The sequence below is a fragment of the Synchiropus splendidus genome, chromosome 3 (assembly GCF_027744825.2).
Source record: "Synchiropus splendidus isolate RoL2022-P1 chromosome 3, RoL_Sspl_1.0, whole genome shotgun sequence".
Classification (NCBI taxonomy): Eukaryota; Metazoa; Chordata; class Actinopteri; order Syngnathiformes; family Callionymidae; genus Synchiropus; species Synchiropus splendidus.
This window is the reverse complement of record NC_071336.1, coordinates 15,944,793-15,967,651: the sequence shown is the minus strand read 5'-3', so window position 1 is coordinate 15,967,651 and position 22,859 is coordinate 15,944,793. Positions and strand designations below refer to the sequence as shown.

Sequence of the window (22,859 nt, the reverse complement as noted above, 5' to 3'; positions counted from 1 at the left end):
GGATGTTGTCAACATTCCTTTCTCTGCCTTACAGCCTACAGAGGCCCCCCTCCCCTCAAAGCCACCACGGAAGAGACACCCAAGTTTCGACCTGCAGGCTCTTTTAGCTCCTCGCAAAGGTGCAACCACTCCAAAACCTGTGGAGTCGCCAGTCTCTGGGGCCAATCGTAACTCCCCCATGTCCTGGCTGGGTCGGAGGGCACTGGCCGACCCAGTCATCACCACGAGCATGGCCGCTGCCATGCCAGGATGGAGCACTGGAGGAGGCGGAGGAGCGGGCGGAGTCCTGATCAGAGGGGTGGAGGTCAGCAGCAAGGAGGTTGTGGACCACACGGGGTCACCGCGGCAACACGTGCTTCTGGGAAGGACTGATAGGGAGACGGACCGAGCTGGCTGTTCGGCTCAGAGGTGGGTTCCTGGTATCACTTTAAATGAATGTCAATCCTCTGATACATTGAAAACCTGTTGCAAGTTATATGACAATTTTCTAACCATAATACCACATAGCTTTTTAATTGATACCTGGAATACACTTTAGTCAATATTATACAGTGATTTTACTTCCTGAAACAGAACATCTGTAAGATATTGCTGACTAGAATGAAACTACAGTTTCAGAAAGATTTTTATCATTTACGATACATTCTCATTCCATTGCAATTCCTTTGTTTTACATGACATTCCTGCCTTGTAGTAAACTGTACCTGCTGTGGTGTGGGATGCTGAGCTCGGAGCGACAGTATGTAACCGTCCTGAAGGGAGTGGAGGAGACGTACCTGCCTTTGCTGGAGCTCTCAGACACTCCAGCCTCCATCAGGGACAAGGCTGAAGCCCTGTTCCCCAACTGGCGCAGCCTGAGCGCCTTCCACTCTCAATACCTCCTACCGGCCATGGAGGGCGCTCTTGTGCAAAGCTTGCTGCAACAGGACTGTTTCAGTAAATATGTAAGTATCCGCACTTTTGATTAAAAAAAAAAAAAGGTTTTACTTAGTTAGCAAATGTAAAAATGTCTGCAGCGGGATCAGTTTCTTCAGTATTCCCACTACATCCGGAGCAGACCAGAACTGGACTCTCCATTGGTGACACAGGCTGCTGACTTTTTTAAGGTGAGAGATTTAGAAATATTGATATTTACTTTTGCTTTTCTCACTAACATGACGGCGATTCTGATTTATGTTTCACTTGTTTTTATACAAACTGCAGCTTTGAAAAGACATTATAAGTTGCACTAGCTATTAAAAAGGACTTGTGTACTGTAAAGCTAATTACAAGTTCAATGTACACCAGAAAAGCCAATTAAAGGCGGATTACACTGCGGGTCCTTTACTACCGAAACATCTGCCGCATCATGAGATTAGCAGAAGGACTTGACAAGACGAAATAGCATCACTTCTCTTTAGTTGCCTGGTGTGGCATAACTGGGCACTTTTATCAGAGAGAGCCAGAGTGAGCGCACATCGGCTGAAACACATGGAGGATTATTGCTTCATGTGGGTTCATGGTTATTGAGCTGCTGATGGAGAAACAGATGATGTCAATGGTGATGGTTATTGTCGTAATGAGGCTCCGGTCATATCACATTGTTCTATTTATCAGCTATAACAGCCTGTGGGCGTCTTGTAAAGAAGAAATTATTAATGATTTCCTTCACAAACAAATGTATGTTTTTCCATCGTGGCGTTTTCATAATAAAATTATGCTAATCTCTGTCTTCATAGAGAACAGACGGGCTCTGGTTTCATACTGATTGCTTTTAAGGATGGCACAATCGGATAGCAGTGGGAAGCAAAGGCTTTTCTGTGACTTGATTCTTTGGGTTTTCCCTCATGTACAATGAGACCATTCTTGTAGTGACAAAACGGCAAATTCATTTTCAATATTTTCAGTTGTTCAGGGCTCACAAGTTTACAATGGAATCAAAAGTATGATGTTTGCAAAGTTGTGTTTTTATATCAAACATCTAAATGGAGGCATTTATTCAAAATGTATATTAAACAGTATTTTATGTCCTGACCCACATTATCATAGCATAACATGCTTCTGGATGTATGTGAACAGGTATGACAAATTCGTTTTCAAATGTTCTGTTAGCAGCTCACTCTCTTCAGAATATGAAGGGAAAAAAATACTGAGTTGATAAGTGTGATATCTCCTTTTGATCTGTAAAAATTGATCATGGGTTTTGAATTGCCTATTGAGGGAGCCGTATTCAAAATGTAATTGTTTCAAAGTGAAGAGCTTAATGTACTGTGTTTTTATATGTAAACATTTTAAACATAACTGGGTTCATGTCTGATTAGAACTGATAGTATCTTCGATTTGATCATTCATTATTGCAACCAGCAGGAGACGCTGTTGTTAAAAGAAAAAGTGCCTGAATCTACAGAATTACTAATTCCCACTGCGTATCTCCAGTCAATAAACACTTCTCCCGCCCTTCGCCCTCGTCCCCTCTTCTCTTACAGTCCAAGCTTCCGGCAGCCTCCCCGCTCTCCCCACTGTCCTTCCCACAGTGTCTGCAGGCTCCCACTCAGAGGCTGGAGCAGTACTGTGAGGCCCTGGAGGAGCTGGGTGGCTTGAACCCAGCAACAGACTCCGCCCTCTCCACTCTGAGACACGCCCAAAAGCACGGCGAGGACCTCAGGGCCAGTGACCTCATCGTGGGGTGTCCGGTGAGAGTTCATGTCTCATTGAGACGTCAAACTATGAATTGAGTTCCTGTCCACCCGAGGCAACACGTGTAGATCTTTCTCAAAAGGTGCTCAAATAATAATGTAAAAATGGACACACAGTGTGAAGCTTCTCCTGTATCCAGGTCATGCTCTTTCTTTTTTTTTTTTCAGATACAAGCCCAGATACTGTACTTCAACTTTTACATTGTTATTGGAACGTTGTTTACACCGTCTCCATTTACCATTCAACAAGTGGTTAAAGTGTTTAACACAACCTAGTTCTTAAAGTAATAATAATCATTTTGTGGCACATTATTTTCAGGCTATCTGTGTTGTCTTTCTGTGACAACAGAGATGTGCAGTGCCAATAAAAACATCTATAACCTCTGAATATGGTTGAACAATTCCGATGTAGGTGTCTCATCACTTACCTTTGTCGTATAATTTGTACATGTTATGGACAGCCAGTATGTGCTTTTATAATTAGTCTTTGAATATTTATGTGCTCATTATCTGCATTTTTATTCCCATGAGTCAACTGGCAGCGTTTTATAATTTATTTTCAGAATTGATGGTTGAGAAAAATGCATTTCAATTGCGTTCCATTAGTCCTATTCCAAAACATAAGTGGAGCAACAACCTGGCAATACTTCCCATCCAAGCCTGTAGATCTATGTGCCAAATTAGTCATTCACAAAACAGCTTTTATTTAACATTAAAATATATGACAGGCCTATATGAATGAACACAGGGAGTCAAGATATGATGGACTGTAGCCACCTCATCTCCATTAGCTCCCCATACTCCCAATACAATAGCTGTTGCCAATGAAAGTGATTTTCTCAGCATATTCATGACAGAAACACACACACTCATTCTCAAGCCTTTTACATTTTTGTACACAAATACATTCCTCTTTGTTGATCATTCTTTTCCAGAGGCAGAGAAGCAGCCAGGTCTGTTTCTCACACGCCGGCACTCACACACACGGCTCTGCTATCCTCCCACTGTTGAGCCATGGGAGAGATTACGGCAACACAAATACTCCCATTGAGCTACTTTACATTAGACTGCAAAAGCTCTCCAGGTGAAATGACCAGACGCACAAGTGTTTGTGTGCATGCGCGTGTGCTTGTGAGCATGATTACCGGCCTATATGAAACCCAAAACGGGATGGTATACGATTATGTTCCCCATGTTCCTGTAAAAGTGAAGGTTAAGAATAAGCCAGGTTAGCTGTGTTTTGGTCAGGGTGCTTTAACACGACAGGACTGCTGCCTTTTCGTGTTCTAGTTTCAAGTGAGTGAAACACAACAGCGCTGAGTGTCTGTGTTTCCAACTGAAAGTGAAGCATCACTCATCCTGACCTGCAAATCTCTAGTGTTTTAAAAATAATGTCCTCTGTCACTGGCTGCTAGTAAATTGTCTCTTCAAATTTTATCTGAGTGAAGGCTGCCAGAATGTTCACAGCGATTACCATCACACGCTGTCCTGACATTTGTGTTTTGGGAAAGATTCGAGGGAGCCTTTATTGTGGAACACCTTACTTTTATCCGCTCTTCCTGGGCGAAGCTTCGGCAGCATGCAAAAGTCTCAACCTCCTAATTGACGTGAACAATAAAGTCAAGCTTTTAAATGGCACCAATTCAACGTCCCATTATAAATGAAGAGTGACGAAGCAGAGGGAGATGACAGCGCAGTGATAATACTGATGTGCGTCACTTTTTGTGGTCTTCAGAAGAAAGGCCTTCAGTCTTTGACGGGATGAGTCAGGTCTGAACAACAGGATTATAAATGTGCCCGTTTATTGTTGGCCATCGTGTGAGCTGGTTTTAATTACATTTTAAATTGTTTCTGAAGGACATTTTTAATATACTGTCAATCCACCCAGACTCCCCAGACCCAGGGGAACACCCTCCCCAGGCAAACTCAGAGTCATAAGCACAACTATTTCTCCTGCATCTGACCTTTCTCTATAAGTGAAGGAGTAGCCTCCCATCATTGGTTAGGGGAGCCATTCCAACAGATTCTTTAGGTGAGTACACCAAGGTCATGATCAGTAAGAAAGAGTAGGAATGTCGATCAGATCTATTGCTTGCCTTCTGTAAGCCAGCAGCGGTGATGTCACTCGATTTTTCCCACCGACACGGCTACATCATGTCTTCGGTGCGAGGCCTCAGGGTGAGCCTGAAGAGAGGATAAGTGAGATCTAATACGCGTGTGTGATGTGTTTTATCAGATCTCAGTGGCAGAGCGCGGTGAACTTGTGCGGCAGGGTGAGCTGACAGTGTGCGGGGGAGCTCGCAGGAAGCGAGCAGGGGCGAGGAACGTTTTCCTTTACCAGCATGTTGTCATCTTCACCAAACTGAAGAGCGCGGGACCTGCTGGACGCTCTGCCTACAGTTACAAGCACTTGATGAAGGTGAGGACTCCCGAGCGCACGCACGCACACGCTCATGTTTACCCACACAATTCAATTTTTATTATCTCCTGCTCTGTGTTTGAATAGCTTTGAGGAAAATCCTCTTTCACTATTGATTAAATTGAAAACAAACTCAGCCAAATGGAGTCTGCTTCATTTTCATGGCTTATTTGAGCAGAGGACAATGACAGCTGAGGGCATGCTGTGACTGAAATATAAAATGATCCGCAGCTCTTCTTCTGTTTTTAAGACAAGCAGGCAATTTTCTAATGACCTGTGGTACAACTTCAAAATGGCATGGAGACTACCTGCTGGCTTCAGGAAAATGGCCTCCTCTAGTGTCCATGCTTTGCTCACTCAGATCTCCAGTCCTTGTGTTGTAAGCTTCATAGGTCACGATAGCAACATGTTGTTGCAGGCCACTTCAAGTCATTTGGCGAGCTGGTGTTGGCCCTCAGGCCTTGTGTTTGTCGTGCCTTTTAATAGACGTACATTATTAGCACTGTTATCTGTCTTGTAGTTCCGAATCATGATTGAATGGGAGTTATCTATATAAGATCTATAGAAGCAGTGTGCACGCATGTAGGGTCACTATACAGTCAGTGGTATTAGTATGTAGTAGCATGTAGTACATTTTAGGCCTGTCCACCCCTGTGGGGTCAGCCAGGACAAGGGTCCAGCCACTGTATTGAATATTCAGATGATCTGAATATTGCATCTGGACCTGGGTGTAAATACTGGAAACATTTGACCTTCATTCCAGGTATATTAAATAACTAACAGCTCCACACGTTCAATGCTTTTTTAGACTACCCTTTGTGTGTAACATTTGCTGTTTCCTCCATTCTAGACGGGTGAGATGGGTCTAACTCAGAGTGTGGGCGAGGAGGGACTGAAGTTTGAGATGTGGGTGCGACAGACCCCTCGGATCAGAGACTGTGTTACGCTGCAAGCTCGGGACAAGGAGGAGAGAGAATCCTGGACTCATGACATCGCTCACCTGCTGTGGACACACGCCATTAACAACACAGGTACAGCAGTAATCCAGTCTCATTCTTGAGATAACCAGTCCTGGATAGTTCCACAGATCAATTTCTCACTCTCAAAAAAACATTCTGAAGTTGGAATAAAACCAAAAAGAAAGAACAAATACTATCAAACACTATAAATATGCAGTATGAAATTATTGCATATTGTGTACAAGTTCATTCTGTTGAATTACAATGCTGAGTAAGCGTACATGTATTTCAAAGTGAATCAAGCCTTTGTGACATCACTGGAGGTACATCCTAGCAATGCATGTAAAAAAAAGCTCTTCAGTATTAGAGGAGAAATGTTGCATGACAGCTGGATGTGCTACTGGTGCCAGTGAGCATGTGAGCCTGTTCTTCTTACCTAAAGATGAAGAGTGTCATGGAAAAGACATGGAGTAAGAATGAGGGCGGAGTGGCGACCATTTTGCTGCTTTGCAGGATTATTTTGCCCTGACTTTCTGCCTCGAATGGGTTTTGAATCTGACTGCAAATGCCTGTGGTTTTTCAAACATAAACAAACACAATTAAAAACACATTGGAAAGAAGCAATCAAAACAGTGAGGAGGCCTCATTACTTGCCAGCAAAAGACAGGTAATGATTAGGGATGCGCCCATCGATCAGCCACCGATCGTGATCGACCAATATGAGCGTGATCTTTGGATGACGATCACTACCTGTCATTGCTGCTCACAAAAACCGATCGTGTGATAGCCGGCGCTCTGATGAAGCCCCGCGGGTGGTGATTCTTCTGGTCCTCACATGCTGTGCAGAAGAGCATGTTAAAAGTATTCAACACCACGTAGTAAATACGCCAGTTAAAGCACCAGAACTTAAGGGAGCACAGAGAATTTTCGGGGGTCAAGATAGTGAGCCTGCTGGCTCCTCAGCAGCAGGCTGTTAGCTCAGCTGAGGGTCTGACCCACCGGTCTGAGCGTCACATTCGGAAAGCTAAGCAAATTGCTGAAGAAATAATGATTCATTTCACAGAGCTATATGACCAGCCTTTCTCAGGTGTCATTTACGCGGAACCGACATTTATATGCAGCGTTTGTTAGCCACCTGAATCTGAAACTTCTGATTCGTCCACAGTGCGAACTTTCATAAACACAATGGAAGATGAGTGCTCTCTGTCTCTGTCTCTGTCCCGCTACAAGCGTCCAGTTTGTAAATACCCGAGTACTTGCAGCATTCCACAAGGTTTTTCTATTTTTCCCTCGGTATCGGTGATCAGACCATCCCAAGCAATGATGTTTATCCAAATGCAGTATACGTTTTGTCCTGCTGACCCTTCTAAACAGAATATTACGTTAGATTTACATTACCGTTCAATGTTGCTGTCAACACTGGGCCGTTCAGACACTTCCTCCTCTCACAACAGCCTTTGAAGTTGTGAATGGTCCTTCGTTTACATGAACCTGCTCTTCTTTCTCAAAAACTGATATTGCCTCTTCTTCCACCGCTTCAGTGCACTGTGCACTGGTACCTCCAGTGAGCGCACAAGATGGCGTGTGACCCAAAGCAGTACTTCCTCCTTCTCATTATGTGTCGGTTGATGTAGATGTTGCTGACACTTAACTGTTTGCTTGAGTGTGCATGTGTGTGGTTGTCTGTCTTCATCTGCTTTGCGTTGGCCGGTAGCCATTTCAAGGGTGTCCCTCGCCTGTGGCCTGATGTAGCTGGGATCGGCTCCAGCTCGCCACGCTCCTGGCATGCCAGGAATAGGAGGCAGAAAAATGAATTAGTCAACGTGTTCTTAGATAAATAATGTCTCATGTTTGTTCCCGCAACTAAGTATGTGAAAGACCTCATAGACTTGAGTAAATGCAGCTTTTGATATGCTGTCAAATCCCATAGTGCACACCGTTTTGCAGAAAACTACCCAGTACAATGGATTGCAATACAGCTTTGCTCATCTTCAAGGCTTTTTTATTTGACTGCTGTCAATCATCTTCAACTAGGTTTCCTTATTCAAACAAGGGCAACTATGAAGGTTTCATATTCATCTACAGGAATCAAAAGTAAAAAAAAAAAGTCAGTTATACAGAATTATCACAGGAACATGACGGACCTTTGGCTATCAAATGTCACCATCGCTCAATCAGTTAAACCCTTCGTCTCAGGTTGACTTCCTGTCGTGGGATCGTGTTGCTGTATCGCGCAGGATCAGATGCTCCCAGACTGATAATAAAGCAGGACATCGAGATGTCTTTTCCCTCCACTTTAACAAAGAACTTGACTAAGGTCTGACCCTATACAAAAGAAGGAGAGAATAAGCCACGTTCCAATAAACTGCCAATGTTTCTCTTTGTTTTTTACGAAGCAAGTGTGTCACTGGTTCTTCTCTCTTTCTGATTCAGAGCTGTGTCTGAAGGAGTCACTGTGTATGGGGGTTTCCAGCAGGCTGCTGCTAGATGCAACAGGAAATCAGGAACTGGACTCTGTCGGCAGCGTGAATGACAGAGGTAGGTGGGGTCACAGACTGTTGTAGGAGTGATAATCTTCATACATTCCTGTTCATAAGCACCTTGAGATAAAACTACACTGTGGGTGAAACAATGGACAGAACGTGAATAAAAGTGTTGGTGGTTAGCTGGAGTTCACTATTTTTTTAGCAGTCTTGATTTGAAAGATTGATAAAGGCAGAAACAGTTCCGACAAGCCACTGCTAATTGAAATAGAACAAACAGTTCAACTCCTGAGGCAGTCTGTTGTCAACATTGTCCATGATCTTGCAGCTGCAGTACCAAAATGTCACAAGTTGACGACCAAGGGAGGATTTGTTCTATGTCTGTCTGCAAGAAAAATACCTGGAAAAATGTCAATGAAATTTTCGGAACTGGGACACGGAACAGATGTCTCTCTCTGTGATGCTCATTTTCCGCATACTGGAATCTTTTGAAGGATTTGTCACTGACTTATTTGGATTTTGAATCATTGAAGACAATTCATAAAAGAACAGACAGCTTGCGGTCAAGTAAATAAAGCAACTTCTGTTTAGCTGCGGTTGTTTTGGGTCTGCCAAATTGGTAGAAGCTTGCCACCCTGTGATCTCAGAGGTTTCAACACTGAGCTTTAAATGTAGGCCAATGGATGGAATTTCATTGTTTGGAGGAGCTTTGTGGTAATGTTTAGCATCTGAAAAGGTCACAAGGTCAACTAGCCTGACATCAAAATGGCAAGTCATCATCTACTGTCACACTCCACAGTGTTTTCCCTTCTCCTAAAATAACATCCTGCCACTTGCTTTACTTCCGTGGCTCCCTTCGCCCATGCTATCAAAACGCTGAACAATCTGTTCTTGAGCAAGGCATTGAACTCATGGCGTCATCCCTTTCTGAGGAACATGACTCAAGAGATTTACAGGTCACCAGGTTACATGGATTTCACTCCCTGTACGATGTGCTTGCTCATCATTATCATCGGCAAGTAGGAAGGTCCATTCATTTGTCATTGAGACACGAAAGAACTTACGAAAGATATCGAAAGAACAGTTAGTACACAGTATCAAGGACAAGTGCTTCAACTGCAAACTGAAAATTCCTAAAATCTGTCATTTAAAACAAGTGAGGCCGGTCAAAAGCTTCAGTCCTGCGTGGGTAGATATATTAGGCATCAATGCAGGGCAGGCTTAAACCAGCCTTTGGGTGTTCAAATCAAATCGAATCTTGAAGAAAAAAAGGATTAAAAGCGGTGTAAAGAGACAGTAACTTATTCTGGTGTCACTCTGAAAATGAGGCTTCCATTTGTGCGTACCACCATTGCTCTTTGCACAAATCGTTGGGAATTAATTGAATCAGTTTGAACACGACTTAACCGTTTGTGAAAACACTTGAAAATCAGTCCTGAAAGAGCTATTGAGAGTCATCTTTGTGTAAATGCATCAATGAATGCAGCCATTGCTATTCAGCGTTCAGAAAAGCCCTACAGTCCTCAGTCTTAACTCTGGTTACATCCAGTTTGGTTTATTGTTAAATTCTTCTTTCAGAGTTGAACCAGATGTGACCATGAGATTATAAACAGGAAACAAAATGAGTCTTGCATGTATGCCTCTCTCCGCCCCCCTCCCCCAACCCTCTCAAACCCAAGGTTTTGTTCAATTTCGCACCCTCTGGCTACAATATGAATCTTTGATATTTGCTTTCAACTAAGAAATTTTGACGAGCCGCACCTCAATAGAATCCCGAGTCGAGCTCAGAAATGAAAATAGATTTCACGTCTGCTTCTGATCAAAACCTGGCACAAAAGTCATTTCATCGCACCTCCCGTAAGTCAGCCACAAACAAAGAACACAGAAATTCTGCATCTGGAGTCTCATTGCACGAGTCTTGTGAGGCAGACAGTATGTGCTTCACCTGGTGTTTCTGCTTCATCTGCACACTGAAGTTCATATGTGAGGTTGACATTCTTGAAAAAAAGTGAATGCAGTGAAAGTATCGGCTGTGGGTGCGACTGGTGGTGGGAGGTTTCTCGGATCTGAAACACATTACAAAGTCTGCTTCTAACCAAATATACAAGCGGTCATACCTATTAACTTTATATTAAACGAATATGACTTTCTATATTAATTTTGCTCCTAAATGTAAGTCACACTGAGACATCAGAAAGAAGGCATACATTAGTCACATAAATATTATCGCAGAAAGAGTTACATAAATGTTTTGTATACATATTATATAAATACAAATATTTTCAATTTTTTTCCCCCACATGCGACCTCATCTACTTCAGATTCTCACAGAACCCCTGTATGCTCGCCCTCCCTCCCAGCACTGTTTAGTGTAATGCATACAGTCGGTCAACAGGGGGCTCATCGGTCGCAGTCAGTTGGCAGCTGAACCATCCCCCAGAGAGAGAAGAGTGTTAGAGAGTCATTGTACAGGAAGATGGGGGGGGAATGCCTCCTCTCTCTGACTCCTCAATCAAAATGTGCCTTTTAATTCCAAGAGAAAACTAGTTATAAATGGTGGCAGGTTAATGTGATCCCTGAGAAGAAGAGTGTCACTCCAGTCTCAGCTGAGATAATGTCTACAGTGCACATTTAAAGTGTCTGCATTTATTTGAGTCCTGTAACTCGTGCTGATTGCAACCTGTGTAAATGTGTATTTTTCAGTCCACAGCAGCTGCTCAGACTCCTCATCAGTCGGCAGCCAGAAGGAGGGGGGTTCGCCTGCTTCTGGGAGGGACCCGAGGCGGAGCTCAGGGTCCACTGTTTATTCACAGGTGGGCCCCGTTTTCTCCCATCAATGTCAGTTTTTAAACGTATTACTACACCGATAAACGGATAACCGAGGGGTGTTACATAACATAGACAAGTGTGTTGATCTCTTCTTCTTTTATATCTATATGTGTATATATATATATATATATATATATATATATATATATATATACATATATATATATATATATATATATATATATATATATGCGCACACACACACACACACACACACACACACACACACTGGTGTCGGACACAGTATTGCAAAAGACCAATGTCGTACATTTACCCAGCCAACAAGTGGTGAGTGAAGCTGCTAGTCTCTGAGCACTGCCTCTTGGAAGTCTTTCTCTTTCATTACCCTTGACTTGAAGGCTGTCTCTTTTTGAAGCATTCGCGTCCTTGAGTTTGTTAAAGAAGTCCAGTTGGAGTCACCGAGGTCAAAACACTCAGCAGACTCTTCGGGTTCTTTGTTGTTTTTTGTTTAGTTCGGTATCATTTGATCTCAAACGTTTGCTCTACTAGTTTTTGTGAATCAAAAAGTGCGATTGTGAGCTTCTCTGTTCTCAGTGTTCTTTCACTCCAACAGTCCTGTAGCTCATGGAGCTCTGTCATCCATCTGAGACCCAAAATAGAGTCACTTCACCACTTAATAGTGAGCATCAGGTTGAAGAGGGTCATGTTTTCCAGGTGCCTCTAACTAGACAGAGAGCAAGGGTGCTCCCATCTGGCCGGGGAACCTCCTCTAATTCTGGGTCTGATTTCCCTTTTTTAAAGAAGTGCATCTCAAGAGTCATGTGAAACAACTTGAGTCAAATCTAAATCACACATTCAGGGGGTCAATACAATTCCATCACATTTTAAATGAATGTTAATTCACAGTGATATCAATGAAGTAATCAAAACGTTTTTATTTAGTTATTTTCTGACTTGGTGTGAAACTAGTGAGTACAACAGATCAAAACAGATTCAGACTTATCAATTGCCTTTGCAGTATAGATTAAATGGTGAGATTTTACACACTTGTATGCTCCTCTCTGTGATGTTTGTAATGGTTTCCTTCAGCTGAACGTGAAAGACTGACTGTCTATGAACTGTTGGTTAATGTACTGATCCATGTGTTGAAAGTGGGGATTAAATATTCCCATTCAATGTCACACGCAGCACAGTGTTTATTGGGGTGATTGATACGGCCATCTTTTCTTATTTACCTTAGAATGACTTTGTTGATAACTTTCTGGTGCATATGCAACATGAACGGAACACCTGAGCGCAGCCCCCATGACCACTGCAACCCATCCACATACACACACTCACGGATGCACACAAACACAAGCACACAGACGCGCGCACACACATTCATCTCCACCATCTCGTATAACAGATTGACAAACAGACTGTTGGAAACCACTGACAGACACACAAGCATGCGCAGCTCAAACAAACACACTAAAACACACAGACAGTGCACATTTTCGCCAAGATGTGTGTAGCACAGATAAAATGACATCTGTCTTCTCCTCCTCAGGGTCAGTCGCCTTCAACAAGTGTGTAACCACCACAACAGTAAGTGGATCAAGTTTCACTTGAACGTCATTCAGGTAAACAGCCTTGTCTTTTGCTGCTGTTCCAGCAACTAAAGGCCATAATGGCTCAAGTGAGTCAACTGACACTATAGATATTATGGAAATTGTTTTGTTTGTGAGCAGTCTGTAGCACGCCTTAAGCAACACAATGGCGGCTGATGGTTCCCATTTGGACCATTGTTATGTTCATTTTTTCTTCAAGTATTTCTGACAAACTTGTAAATTCTTGATTGCTGCTGCGACTGATGATGCTTCAGACGCTCTCAGAGTATAACTAATGCACCCGTCAGAATAAATTCTGATTAATATTCAGTAAAAAAAACAGGCATTGTTCTGCATCGAAATGACAGTCTTTGATTTGGTTTGATAACTTCTGAGCTTCCTTCCGTTTTTAACTTTAGACCAGGAGCATACAAAGCCAGGACATGTGTGGCAACTGATTCAAATGTAATGGGGGCGAAGCTTCAGAACCTAAGATATGTGCTTTCTCTAAAGTGCAGCTCTCATTTCAAAGTGAAAATTGCTTTGAATTTGAGTACTGACCCATACTGTTGAACACGTCTCATGTCTGCCCCATGAAGAAGGGAGAGCTTTATTGTTGGAGTCAAAACCAGTTTAAACATCTGCGTTTATGTTTTAACTTGTAGACGCAGATATTTCGCACATGTTTCCCACATAAACTGTGTCTGAAAGATCTGCATTTTGTGTGATGATGCTTCTGCGTTTGACTGACAGCGTCCATCTCTTTTCCCTGACAGACTCTGGTTCATGCCCTTTGACAGACCCAGCATCCTGAAATCTACTCTGAGCTACTCAAACTGGATCTGAAAGGGCAGGGAGTCAAAAGCAGGACATTTGGACGGCGGTTGAACCCTCCCCACATGCTTTTGTCCTTTTGTTTTTCGCCTTATCCCCTTCACCCTCTTAAAACAACAAAAATGCCCAGAGATTAGCCCCAGCAGCAGCTCAACTGCTTTGCTCCTTTTTAAAGCGTGCAGCTCTGATATGAACCCTTGGAGGGGAGAGAGGAAAAAAAAAAAACGACATCCAAATAAGGATCAAATGCTCTGTTAAAACCATAACAAGCACCAGCGGGGTTGAGCTTCACATCGCCATTTTGGATCTGCCAGTCTCAGTTGCTGGCAGTGACACATTGACACTAAAGGCACTTGAGCCACACAGTGTGTCCATTGTCTGCCCCACGGCTCCCTACAAGGCCGAACCACTTGGTGTGAACCACTCAGGCTCACTGCATGCGTCACATGCTCGATCTCATTATTAAACAGGAAGAAATGACGACTGGACTTTCAGTGAAGGTTTGGAGATTTGGATTTTTCTAAGGGAGTGCAGCAGGTGTCTGGCGTTCTAAAAGAAACTATAGATGGGACGTGGTTGTTTTTCTGGAAATGACTCAGTGGTGGTCCCAGCACACGCATGGACACACACACACACACACACACACGCCTTCTTATCGTTACAGCACAGTGGAGCTCGGTTTACACTCACTGGGACCATGGCCGGTCAGGTGGCTAAAACAAGAGTATGTTTTGATGCTTTGCCTCAAAGGTCACGTTTGTAAATAGGTCTTTCTGTGCCATTTAATGTCTTCCATTGTACTCTTCTATTGTAGGTGTTTTGTGCAATGAAAATGGACTATTGATCAGTTTGGTATGATTTGTTGCAGGACTGTATCTCTATTTATCATCAAATTATTACGCTTGTAAAGAATTTACCTGAAGCAATATGGACTATATGAATAGACAGTATATTTTGTTGTGTAACTGCATTCGCATAAGCTTTTTTCAGTGCCATTGTAAGGCACAGCCCTGTTTACCATACAAGACCATCTCATCCAAATAAAGGCTGGACAACTTGACTAACTCAACCTAAAGATCTTGCTATGCTTTATGTGACTTGTGAGACTTCATCAAACCATCATAACCAGACCAGTGCAGAACCACCACATTACATCTGTGTGGGACATACAATTGAGCATTTTCTCATCATTTAAGCTTGGTTTGTCTCCATCATAAATGATCTGATGTTTTGTTGTGGATTTTTTGGAGTGAAATTCTGTGCAGAATTCTTCACTGCTCAGCAGAACAGGTTACCTGAAGGAGCAAAGTTTGAAGTGACATGCTGTGTCCTATTTGGACTTGTGTTTCCTCTAGAAGTCGACTTTCCTCCATCAGCTTTAACACAGTTCCTGACACTTAAGTCTGCCCTTCTTTTGTCGGATGCATCGGCGAAGAGGGTTAGCGACCTCTGTGCCATGTCCGTTGACCCCACCTGTCAATCTTTTGGTTGTGGGGAGGAATCGGTCAGGTTGTGTCCTAATCCTTAGTTTAGCCCAAAAGTCATCATGTCATCATTCAAATCGAGGGCGATCGGCTTGAGAGCCTTCCATCCGCCACCTCATGAAGATGGCGAGGCCTGGCAGTGCCCAGTACGTGCCTTGTCTTGTTACGGCAAACATGTAGGCTGTTTGTTTGCTATATAGGGGTAAGAATGCTGGTTCTGGTGTGTCATCACAATGCTAAGTTGTGAATCAGTATGATGGAGGAGACCCCCAGTCTCTCACCTGACAACAGCCCTTCCTGAATGAGAACAAGTGGTAGAAATTTTTGGTGGACAAGGAAGTCCAAACCATGTAAACTGTAATATATGTTAAATAGTAATATAAAAAAAACTAAAATTATTCTTATCTGGGTGTAATAAAAGAAAAGATCAAATACAGGAATCACTAATATGTTATTTTAGTAGATTTATTCTGTTGAAAGAAGTCCGTCCTTCTGGGATCTTGAACTGAAATCACTAAATAGACGGCGTGTAGATTTGCATGCTAAAAATAAGCACTTGTGGGAACAATATGCCTTACAGAATAAACAGCTACAACTAACCTTAGTTCGTGAAAATATAGAATTATGAATATGTAATATCACTGCATAACATGTCCTATGCAAGTAGTTTATGTCTGTCCATAAGATAAAATAAACATGTTGGAAACGCGTGTCAAAGTCCCATCCTATTTGCTGTGGGGAAACAGCTGGGAAATGATAAAGACTCGATGTTAGATGTTCACTTGAATTCACACTGAAGCAAGCTTCTTAAGAGTCGAATAATCACAAACAGGACATGTAAGTTGTTTAGTGTGTTGAGACATTTGTCTTGTCTGGAAAATCATATCAATATCATATCTATCAAGACGAAGGTCAGCATCAAGGTGAGAAATGATTTCGGCCTTCCATCCAAGAGTGTAACCTGATGTTGTGTGTGTGGAGCAGTATTTGTTTTTATCTGGAAGCACCAGGAAGTGAAATCCAGCAGCCATGAGAGGTCAAGTTTGATGTCGGCAAATAGTCCCAGTCAACAGACGGAGCACGTTTCATATCTGCATCCAAATTCAAAAACTGCAAATGGCTATTGAGCCGTTTCTGAATCAATATGTAATTTGTTGTCGTGGAGAAGCCTGTGCACTTCATCGCCTTTAGCTGTTTGCTACATTGCATTATATTGGAAGCACTATAATGAACACCATCTTTCATCCCTGCTGCGGTATGGATTCTGGTATTTCGCATTTTAATACCACACCACAGCCGTATTAATATAAGGAAGGGTTTCTTCTGCCCTTTACTTTCCTGATGTTTACATTCTTCTGAAAGAGAGCGGATGAATTCTTGCCATGCTTTCATGATGCGAATGTAAATGTTGAACTTCTTGGCGTGGTAGGCCTTTTCACCATGTCCTCCCATTGGTACGCTACTGTGCGTGAGTGTTAGAGCTGTTCTTTTTGTCAGTCACATGAGGGGCTCAGAATATATACCTAAGCCAGTAGGACATATTTACTCAGGGAACAAGGAGGTACGCGAGTCATTCAATTGCAGCACTCGTGCGGTGGTCTTCACTGCGACTTACCGAGTTAAAAGAGAACTAAATTGAGGATCTGTAGTTTACCGAGTGTGTGAATGATCCTTGTTGTAACCTCAAACTACTGTAATTGGTGTCAGATCCAGATTTAAAGCCAGCTGTGCGGCTGCTGCTGCTGCCACCAGGCCTCCCCAAAACCCCCAATGATTAGATAAGTAGAGTGCAGCGCCATATCAAATAGTTCCAGGGATCAAATTCTCGAAATGAGGGAGGGCGGTTGGTGTGTGTCCATCTGTGCATGTGTGTTTAATAGACATACAGCGAGGAACGAGAGATAAAGGGTGGGCTGCGTGAAGGGGGGCAACAGGAAGGGGTCGAGAGAAAAGGAGCGACAGAGAAGGACAGGAGACAGTAGGTGGGAATGATGGGAAATGAGCGAGGGCGAAGGGGCAGACGGAGAGAGAGAGAGAGGCACAGTCGAGGGGAGAGGAGGCATGAAAAAAAAATCACACAGAAAGAATAGAGAGAAGGGCTTATAGAAAGAAGGGAGACACAAAGTGGAGTTAGAACTTTTTTTTTATTTCCACCAATGAAGTGGGCAGCAGTATGGTCGGAGGAGAGAGAGCGAGCGGGCTAAAAGGGGGGATGTTGACAAAGCAGCGAGACTGTGGCAAACAAAGAGAACGTGAAGAGAATGAGTCGGGGGAAACATCAAAGGGATTTTTCAGGCCCGGTTACCGGGACAACAGACATTTGCATGCGATTAGCTTTTTACATCATATTAAGAAGGGGTTAGGGGGAGGGAGGGGCAGAGGAGGGAGGGAGGGGGAGAGACAGGGAACTATAGATCATATACACACTGTATGAGACAGGAGGAGGAGGAACGACGTTGGTCATCTCACGCAGATGAACTGGCGATGAGCGTTGCCTTCTTATCTGGCCGAGGGAGGTCAGGGTGGCGGTACTCAAGCGCTCCTCGGAAGACCCTTGCTTGCTAGCAGAAGCACTTAACAGCGATGGTACGAGTGAGTACATAAGCTCATGCCCAAACACGTCATTGCCGTAGCTTCACTGTCAACAGATGGTCCACACATTTTGAAACTGGATTTTAAAAAGGTTGGAAAACATATAATCCATTTATTTCAAGGCTCTCAAGATCAATCAGATTAAATTCAAACAAACAAACAAAAACCCACCTAAATACAAGTGAACAAACATATTGTCTGAAGATGCAGAAGGCTTGCTGTAGCCACCCCATGTTTGTTTGCCCCATGAAGACTTGTTTTCAGCCCCATTTAATTGTCATTAAATGGAAGAAGAGACAGAAAATAATAGATGATAAAGCAACATTTTGGGTCACCGAACTTGGATGAGAAAAAAGGAGAAAACATTGGAGTGTTTGAAACAGGAGAGTCTTGAAACTAGACACTGAACTTTAAGCGCAAATCTAGATACAGTCATTACCTTGTCACCTGAGTTGGACCGGCACTGCTGTCTGTGTGTATCATCCAGCCTTGAACTCCCAAAATGCTCCGGTGCTGCCAGAACTATCTTCACCTTCCGCACTCTGGTGTGTCTTTGAATGCACAACAGCCACATCTGATTCATCAAGTTGCAAATTATTTCATTTCTGTGACGCACAATGTCACTGCGGGTAGAGAGGGATGATGCGTCTTAGCCTCCAATATCAAATGACATGCTGGATGAAAGGAAGCATTAGCAGAATGAAAATAAGACTTTTAAGACAACAACCAGTGAAAAAGAATCCAAGTCCCGCTCTGACTCAGAGGCCGAATAAAGGCCCACGTTTGCATGGTTCTTGCTAGAAAGGCAGGTGATCTCAATGAAGCTGTACCTCCCACGACCAACAAGTGATTAAAGAAAATGACAGCAGGTGTAGGTGTAGTAAGTGCAGCACCATTTTCCAGGTGTCAGGAAGGCAGACAGCACTTCTGTGGAACCATTCGACGACGGAGCGGGACCCAAGTCCAGGTCGATGGTGTGTTTGGAAGCAGCTTCTTGCATGCTTGTTCACGTATGAATATTAATGCTCGGCTGTCTAGACACTGTATGCCGGATTCTAAACACATATGCGTCTGTATGAGTGTCGAGTGAGGATTCACATTACATCATACGGAGTTCATACATCACTATGTCAGGCGGGAACCTTCCCCGCAATCACAGGAGCCATTAAACATGTTTCTGTGAGCACACACCCTCTGGCCTTTTACACATGTAATATTATCCTGCCATATCTCCACCTCACTGAATCCCCTTCTCCTTCCCTCACCCCTGTCCCTCCATCAATCCCTCTCCCTTTTCTCCACTCCACTCCATCCTTTTCTTCCCCTCTCTCTTTCTGTCCATCTATCTTCCTCCCTCTCTTTTAATCTCCACCTCTCCCTCCTCATATCTCTCCACCCCTTCTTTCATCCCCTCCTTTATTTCACTCTCTTTGGCCTGCTCTGCTCTCGCCGTCTCTGTCTGAGTGTGTGTGTGTGTGTGTGTGTGATGCTTCAGTGCCCTCAGTATTGTGGTAGCATTGTGCCAGTAGGCGTCGCCGCGACAGCCGTTGTCACGGCAGCAATGTGGGGTGAGGGGGGTGAGGGTGTATGGGGTGGCGGTGGTGGTGGTGGTGGAGTGTATTACAGTATCAATACTCTGACACTGCGACAAAAAGGACAGCAGTCGTAGCCACATATCACTCCACCTCTGCACCCCTCCTCCTCAGTCTCCTCCTCCTCATACTCAATTCCTTATCCCCCCTTCCTTGATTGATTTCCTTCTATATCTCCCTGAATATGTACGTATTGATTTCCTCCCGCTCACCCTTCCCCATCCCTCGCTTCTTTTCTCCTTCTCTTGTTTTCACTCAAACATCTATTTGATTTGATTCGACCTCCCCTTATCTCCCCCCGTGTCTCTTCCTCTGCCTCACTCCCTCTCTTCCCCTCATCATTCATTTCATTCCTTCTATTCTTCCCCTCACTGTGCCATCTCCTGTGCCCCCCTCACTCCTCTTCCCATCACACCTCCCTCCTCGTCTCCCTCCCTCACGGCTATTTTTTTTTGTTGTTTTTTGTGTTTTGTGAGTGTGTGTGCGTGCGTGTGTTTCTGTCTCACTCACTCTATGCATATTAATTGGTGCATTTCTGCTGCAGCAGAGAAAACAATCAAAGCATCAGGGGCGGGTGGTGATGCCATTGTGGCAGCCGCTAACACGTATGTAGCCGGAGCGCACACACAAGCAGACACACACACACACACACCTCAGCAGACACAACATGCATGCATGTATGCACTTGCAGACACATATATAAGCTGCTGACATGCAGAATGGGCCTTGAGTGTGCACAACACACACACATAATGATGCACACAAATTGATTTATTATGTGCACACGGCGGGACAAACACGCACTGCACATACGCCAGTGACTTTCAGACGCACAATAGCAGGATTACAATGGCTGATCCAGGCGATATGTTCAGTGTCAGCAAAGACAGTTGACAACAGCAATTTACCTTCGTATGTTCCAAGTGTGCGGCAAGCACACGTTTTGGAAAAAAAAAAGAGAGTATTATTTGAGTACAGGACTAAACAAAAACAAATGTGCCACTTGGACAAACCATTTCAGTCTAGACTAAATGAATACATCGACCAACCTGAAGGTTTAATTCTACCTGGTTCTCTCCTGCATTTCAGTTGAGTAACCTCTTCTCTGGATGCCCCTAACTTTGTCCTACAGAAAACATATTGTCATATCAATGCCATGGATCATTTTCAATTGATGTTTATCATGCACACAGTAGTCACGATGAGGAAAAGCAGTTGCATCAGGGTGGCGAACCTCAAGGTCTGGTCACTAGCCATGGTCCTTTAAATACAACACAAAAACGCATGGCCCAAGAATATTGGAATTATGTCACATAAAAAATACAGTTCACAAGTGGGGAGTCACAGAACTGAACATCTTAGTTTACAGATTATTGTCAGGATGGGACAGTTATAGCAAAAGATCCTTAATCTCAATGACAGGTCACTTTGACACAGTCTGGATTTGTCAAATAAAGGTGGACGACCCCATGACTTTCAAACATTAAAATCTCCTCTGTCCTCATTCCCAGCCAATGTACATCTCAAACACTGACATGACCGTGATGATATTTGACTGATATTTCCACCGTGGAGAAGTCTTTATACTGGCAGAAGTGTTGATATTTTCACACCAAGTAAAGACTTTTTTATCTTTATACTTAAGTGTTACTTGTTTTGAAATTACTTTTTATCACACTTAAAAAAGTTTTTATCTTTTTCAAGCTACCTATCTTGCTTTCTTATCTGCGCCATGATTTGAAACAGTCAGAAACATTTCTCTAGTGGTTACTCCCATTCACCTGCTCCTGCGTGTGGGGCAGGACGAGCCCAGGCCAGTTATGGAGTCTGACCGCAGACTTTTCTACATGGGTGGTGCACTCCCCGGAGCAGTTCCCTTCGGTTGGCCACTGATACGGGCAGCCTTATCACGGCGCTTCCTTCATTGGTCCCCGGCTCTGCTGACAAGCAAGTGTGCATGCATGATACCTTTGGAACACGTTTTTCTATTCAACGGAACCACTTAATGCTACATCTTAACTGGAGAGATAGAGAATGAAAGTGGACAAACAAAATCTGTTAAACTGAAATCATGTTCATTGAGACCATCCGGTGCTTTTTCACAGAGGCGTAGCACATTTGTCTGTCTAGTTCTCTGTATGCATGTGCTATTTATTTGACACATTTTCTCTGAGAATGAAAACCTTCTGCGTGTGCTTGTGATACTCCTCATGCCAAGAGGTCAACTATGACGTCATGTGTTGACTACTGTGGAAGACTATTACAGGACATGCTACTGTTCATACAGTACATGCAATTCTCCAATCATCTATGGCCTCTCTTGAGCGGGCAAACTGTTCAAAAGTAAAACTATAACTACCGCTAGGATTAGTAGTCGCACAGCAGCGCGAGTGCCCGCAGAAAAGTCTGCTATACCTTCAAACACTCACATCACAACGCACCTTTTTGATTGAGAGGCTGCGTTTCTCTAAATCTGCCTTTTAGCCACAGGCAGATGCAACTTCCGAGCACCTCAGAATAAACTACTCGTCTGGCACTGGAAAACAGACTCACTGATGTGATGTATGTGAGGATCAAAACACTGCAATATTGAGAGTGAAAGACCCAGATACTTTTCTTAGAACTTTTATTTATTCCCGTTTGTCTGCTGAGTATGGTCGCAGCAGGACGGGTGACAGCCTTTCTCTGTTCCTGCTGGTCCAGGGAGAGACGCTTCTTTATTTACAAGTTTGAAATAGCTACTGTTTTAGTTGCCATACATTTCAGACAAAGTCTTCATTGAAACTGTCCCCTCAAGGAAATGACAGAAATTCTCACACCCAAATTCCGTGCAGCTCTCAGAAGGATGAGACATTTTTAAACAAGTGTGCTCCACAAACAAAACTGCATCGCAACATTTTACTATCAAATAAGGCGTCCCAAGAGGCAAGAAAGATCTCACTTTTTCTCAAAAAATGTTATCTTCATAGGACCTTGACTGAAACATAACATGGCGTGACAAAGACAAGGTCAACACTCGTGTAGAACAAAGTGGTTTACCATTGGACAATTAAGTTAACTGTTGTTGCAGCAGTAGTGTAGCTGTAGTGCTGACTAGTGGGGACAGCAGCGTGACAGTGACTAGAAAGAGAGTGCATACCTCCTTTCCACTCACATTGTGATTTTCTTGTCCAATATTACAGCCCTACATATATCTCATCTAAATGACACGAAGAGCCTGTCAGAGCAGGTCATATGAGGAATTTCCAGATCATACATTTTATTTTAATTATGTTTTATTATTTTATTTTTTTCTGTGAAGGTTCCCAATGAATTTCAGTAGTTTGAAGTCTCTCTCTGTCCCGGATCGGTGTTGAAGTGAATGCATTTTAGTTGCATTTGTTTTACTGGTGTTGTAACTGTGAGTGGCACAGCCGTGTAAAACCATTCTACAGAGCAC

The 22,859-nt window shown here is 43.3% G+C and overlaps 1 protein-coding gene across 6 annotated transcripts in view; it reads left to right on the top strand.

Moving 5' to 3' along the window:
- The window catches only part of arhgef40 (Rho guanine nucleotide exchange factor (GEF) 40), a 35,558-nt gene extending 20,741 nt beyond the window's left edge, over window positions 1-14,817 (top strand). For 5 of the 6 annotated variants that reach the window (XM_053861064.1, XM_053861065.1, XM_053861062.1 and 2 more), the window contains 10 exons: window positions 35-408; window positions 695-944; window positions 1,017-1,106; window positions 2,466-2,672; window positions 4,912-5,094; window positions 5,945-6,125; window positions 8,487-8,591; window positions 11,240-11,349; window positions 12,879-12,916; window positions 13,695-14,817. In XM_053861064.1, the coding sequence (XP_053717039.1) occupies window positions 35-408; window positions 695-944; window positions 1,017-1,106; window positions 2,466-2,672; window positions 4,912-5,094; window positions 5,945-6,125; window positions 8,487-8,591; window positions 11,240-11,349; window positions 12,879-12,905 (1,527 nt within the window). In that variant the 3' untranslated portion in view covers window positions 12,906-12,916; window positions 13,695-14,817. Of the gene's footprint in view, window positions 1-34; window positions 409-694; window positions 945-1,016; window positions 1,107-2,465; window positions 2,673-4,911; window positions 5,095-5,944; window positions 6,126-8,486; window positions 8,592-11,239; window positions 11,350-12,878; window positions 12,952-13,694 lie in introns of all 6 variants that reach the window. The other variant, XM_053861063.1, reaches the window with a different exon arrangement.
- Window positions 14,818-22,859: the final 8,042 nt, after the last annotated feature.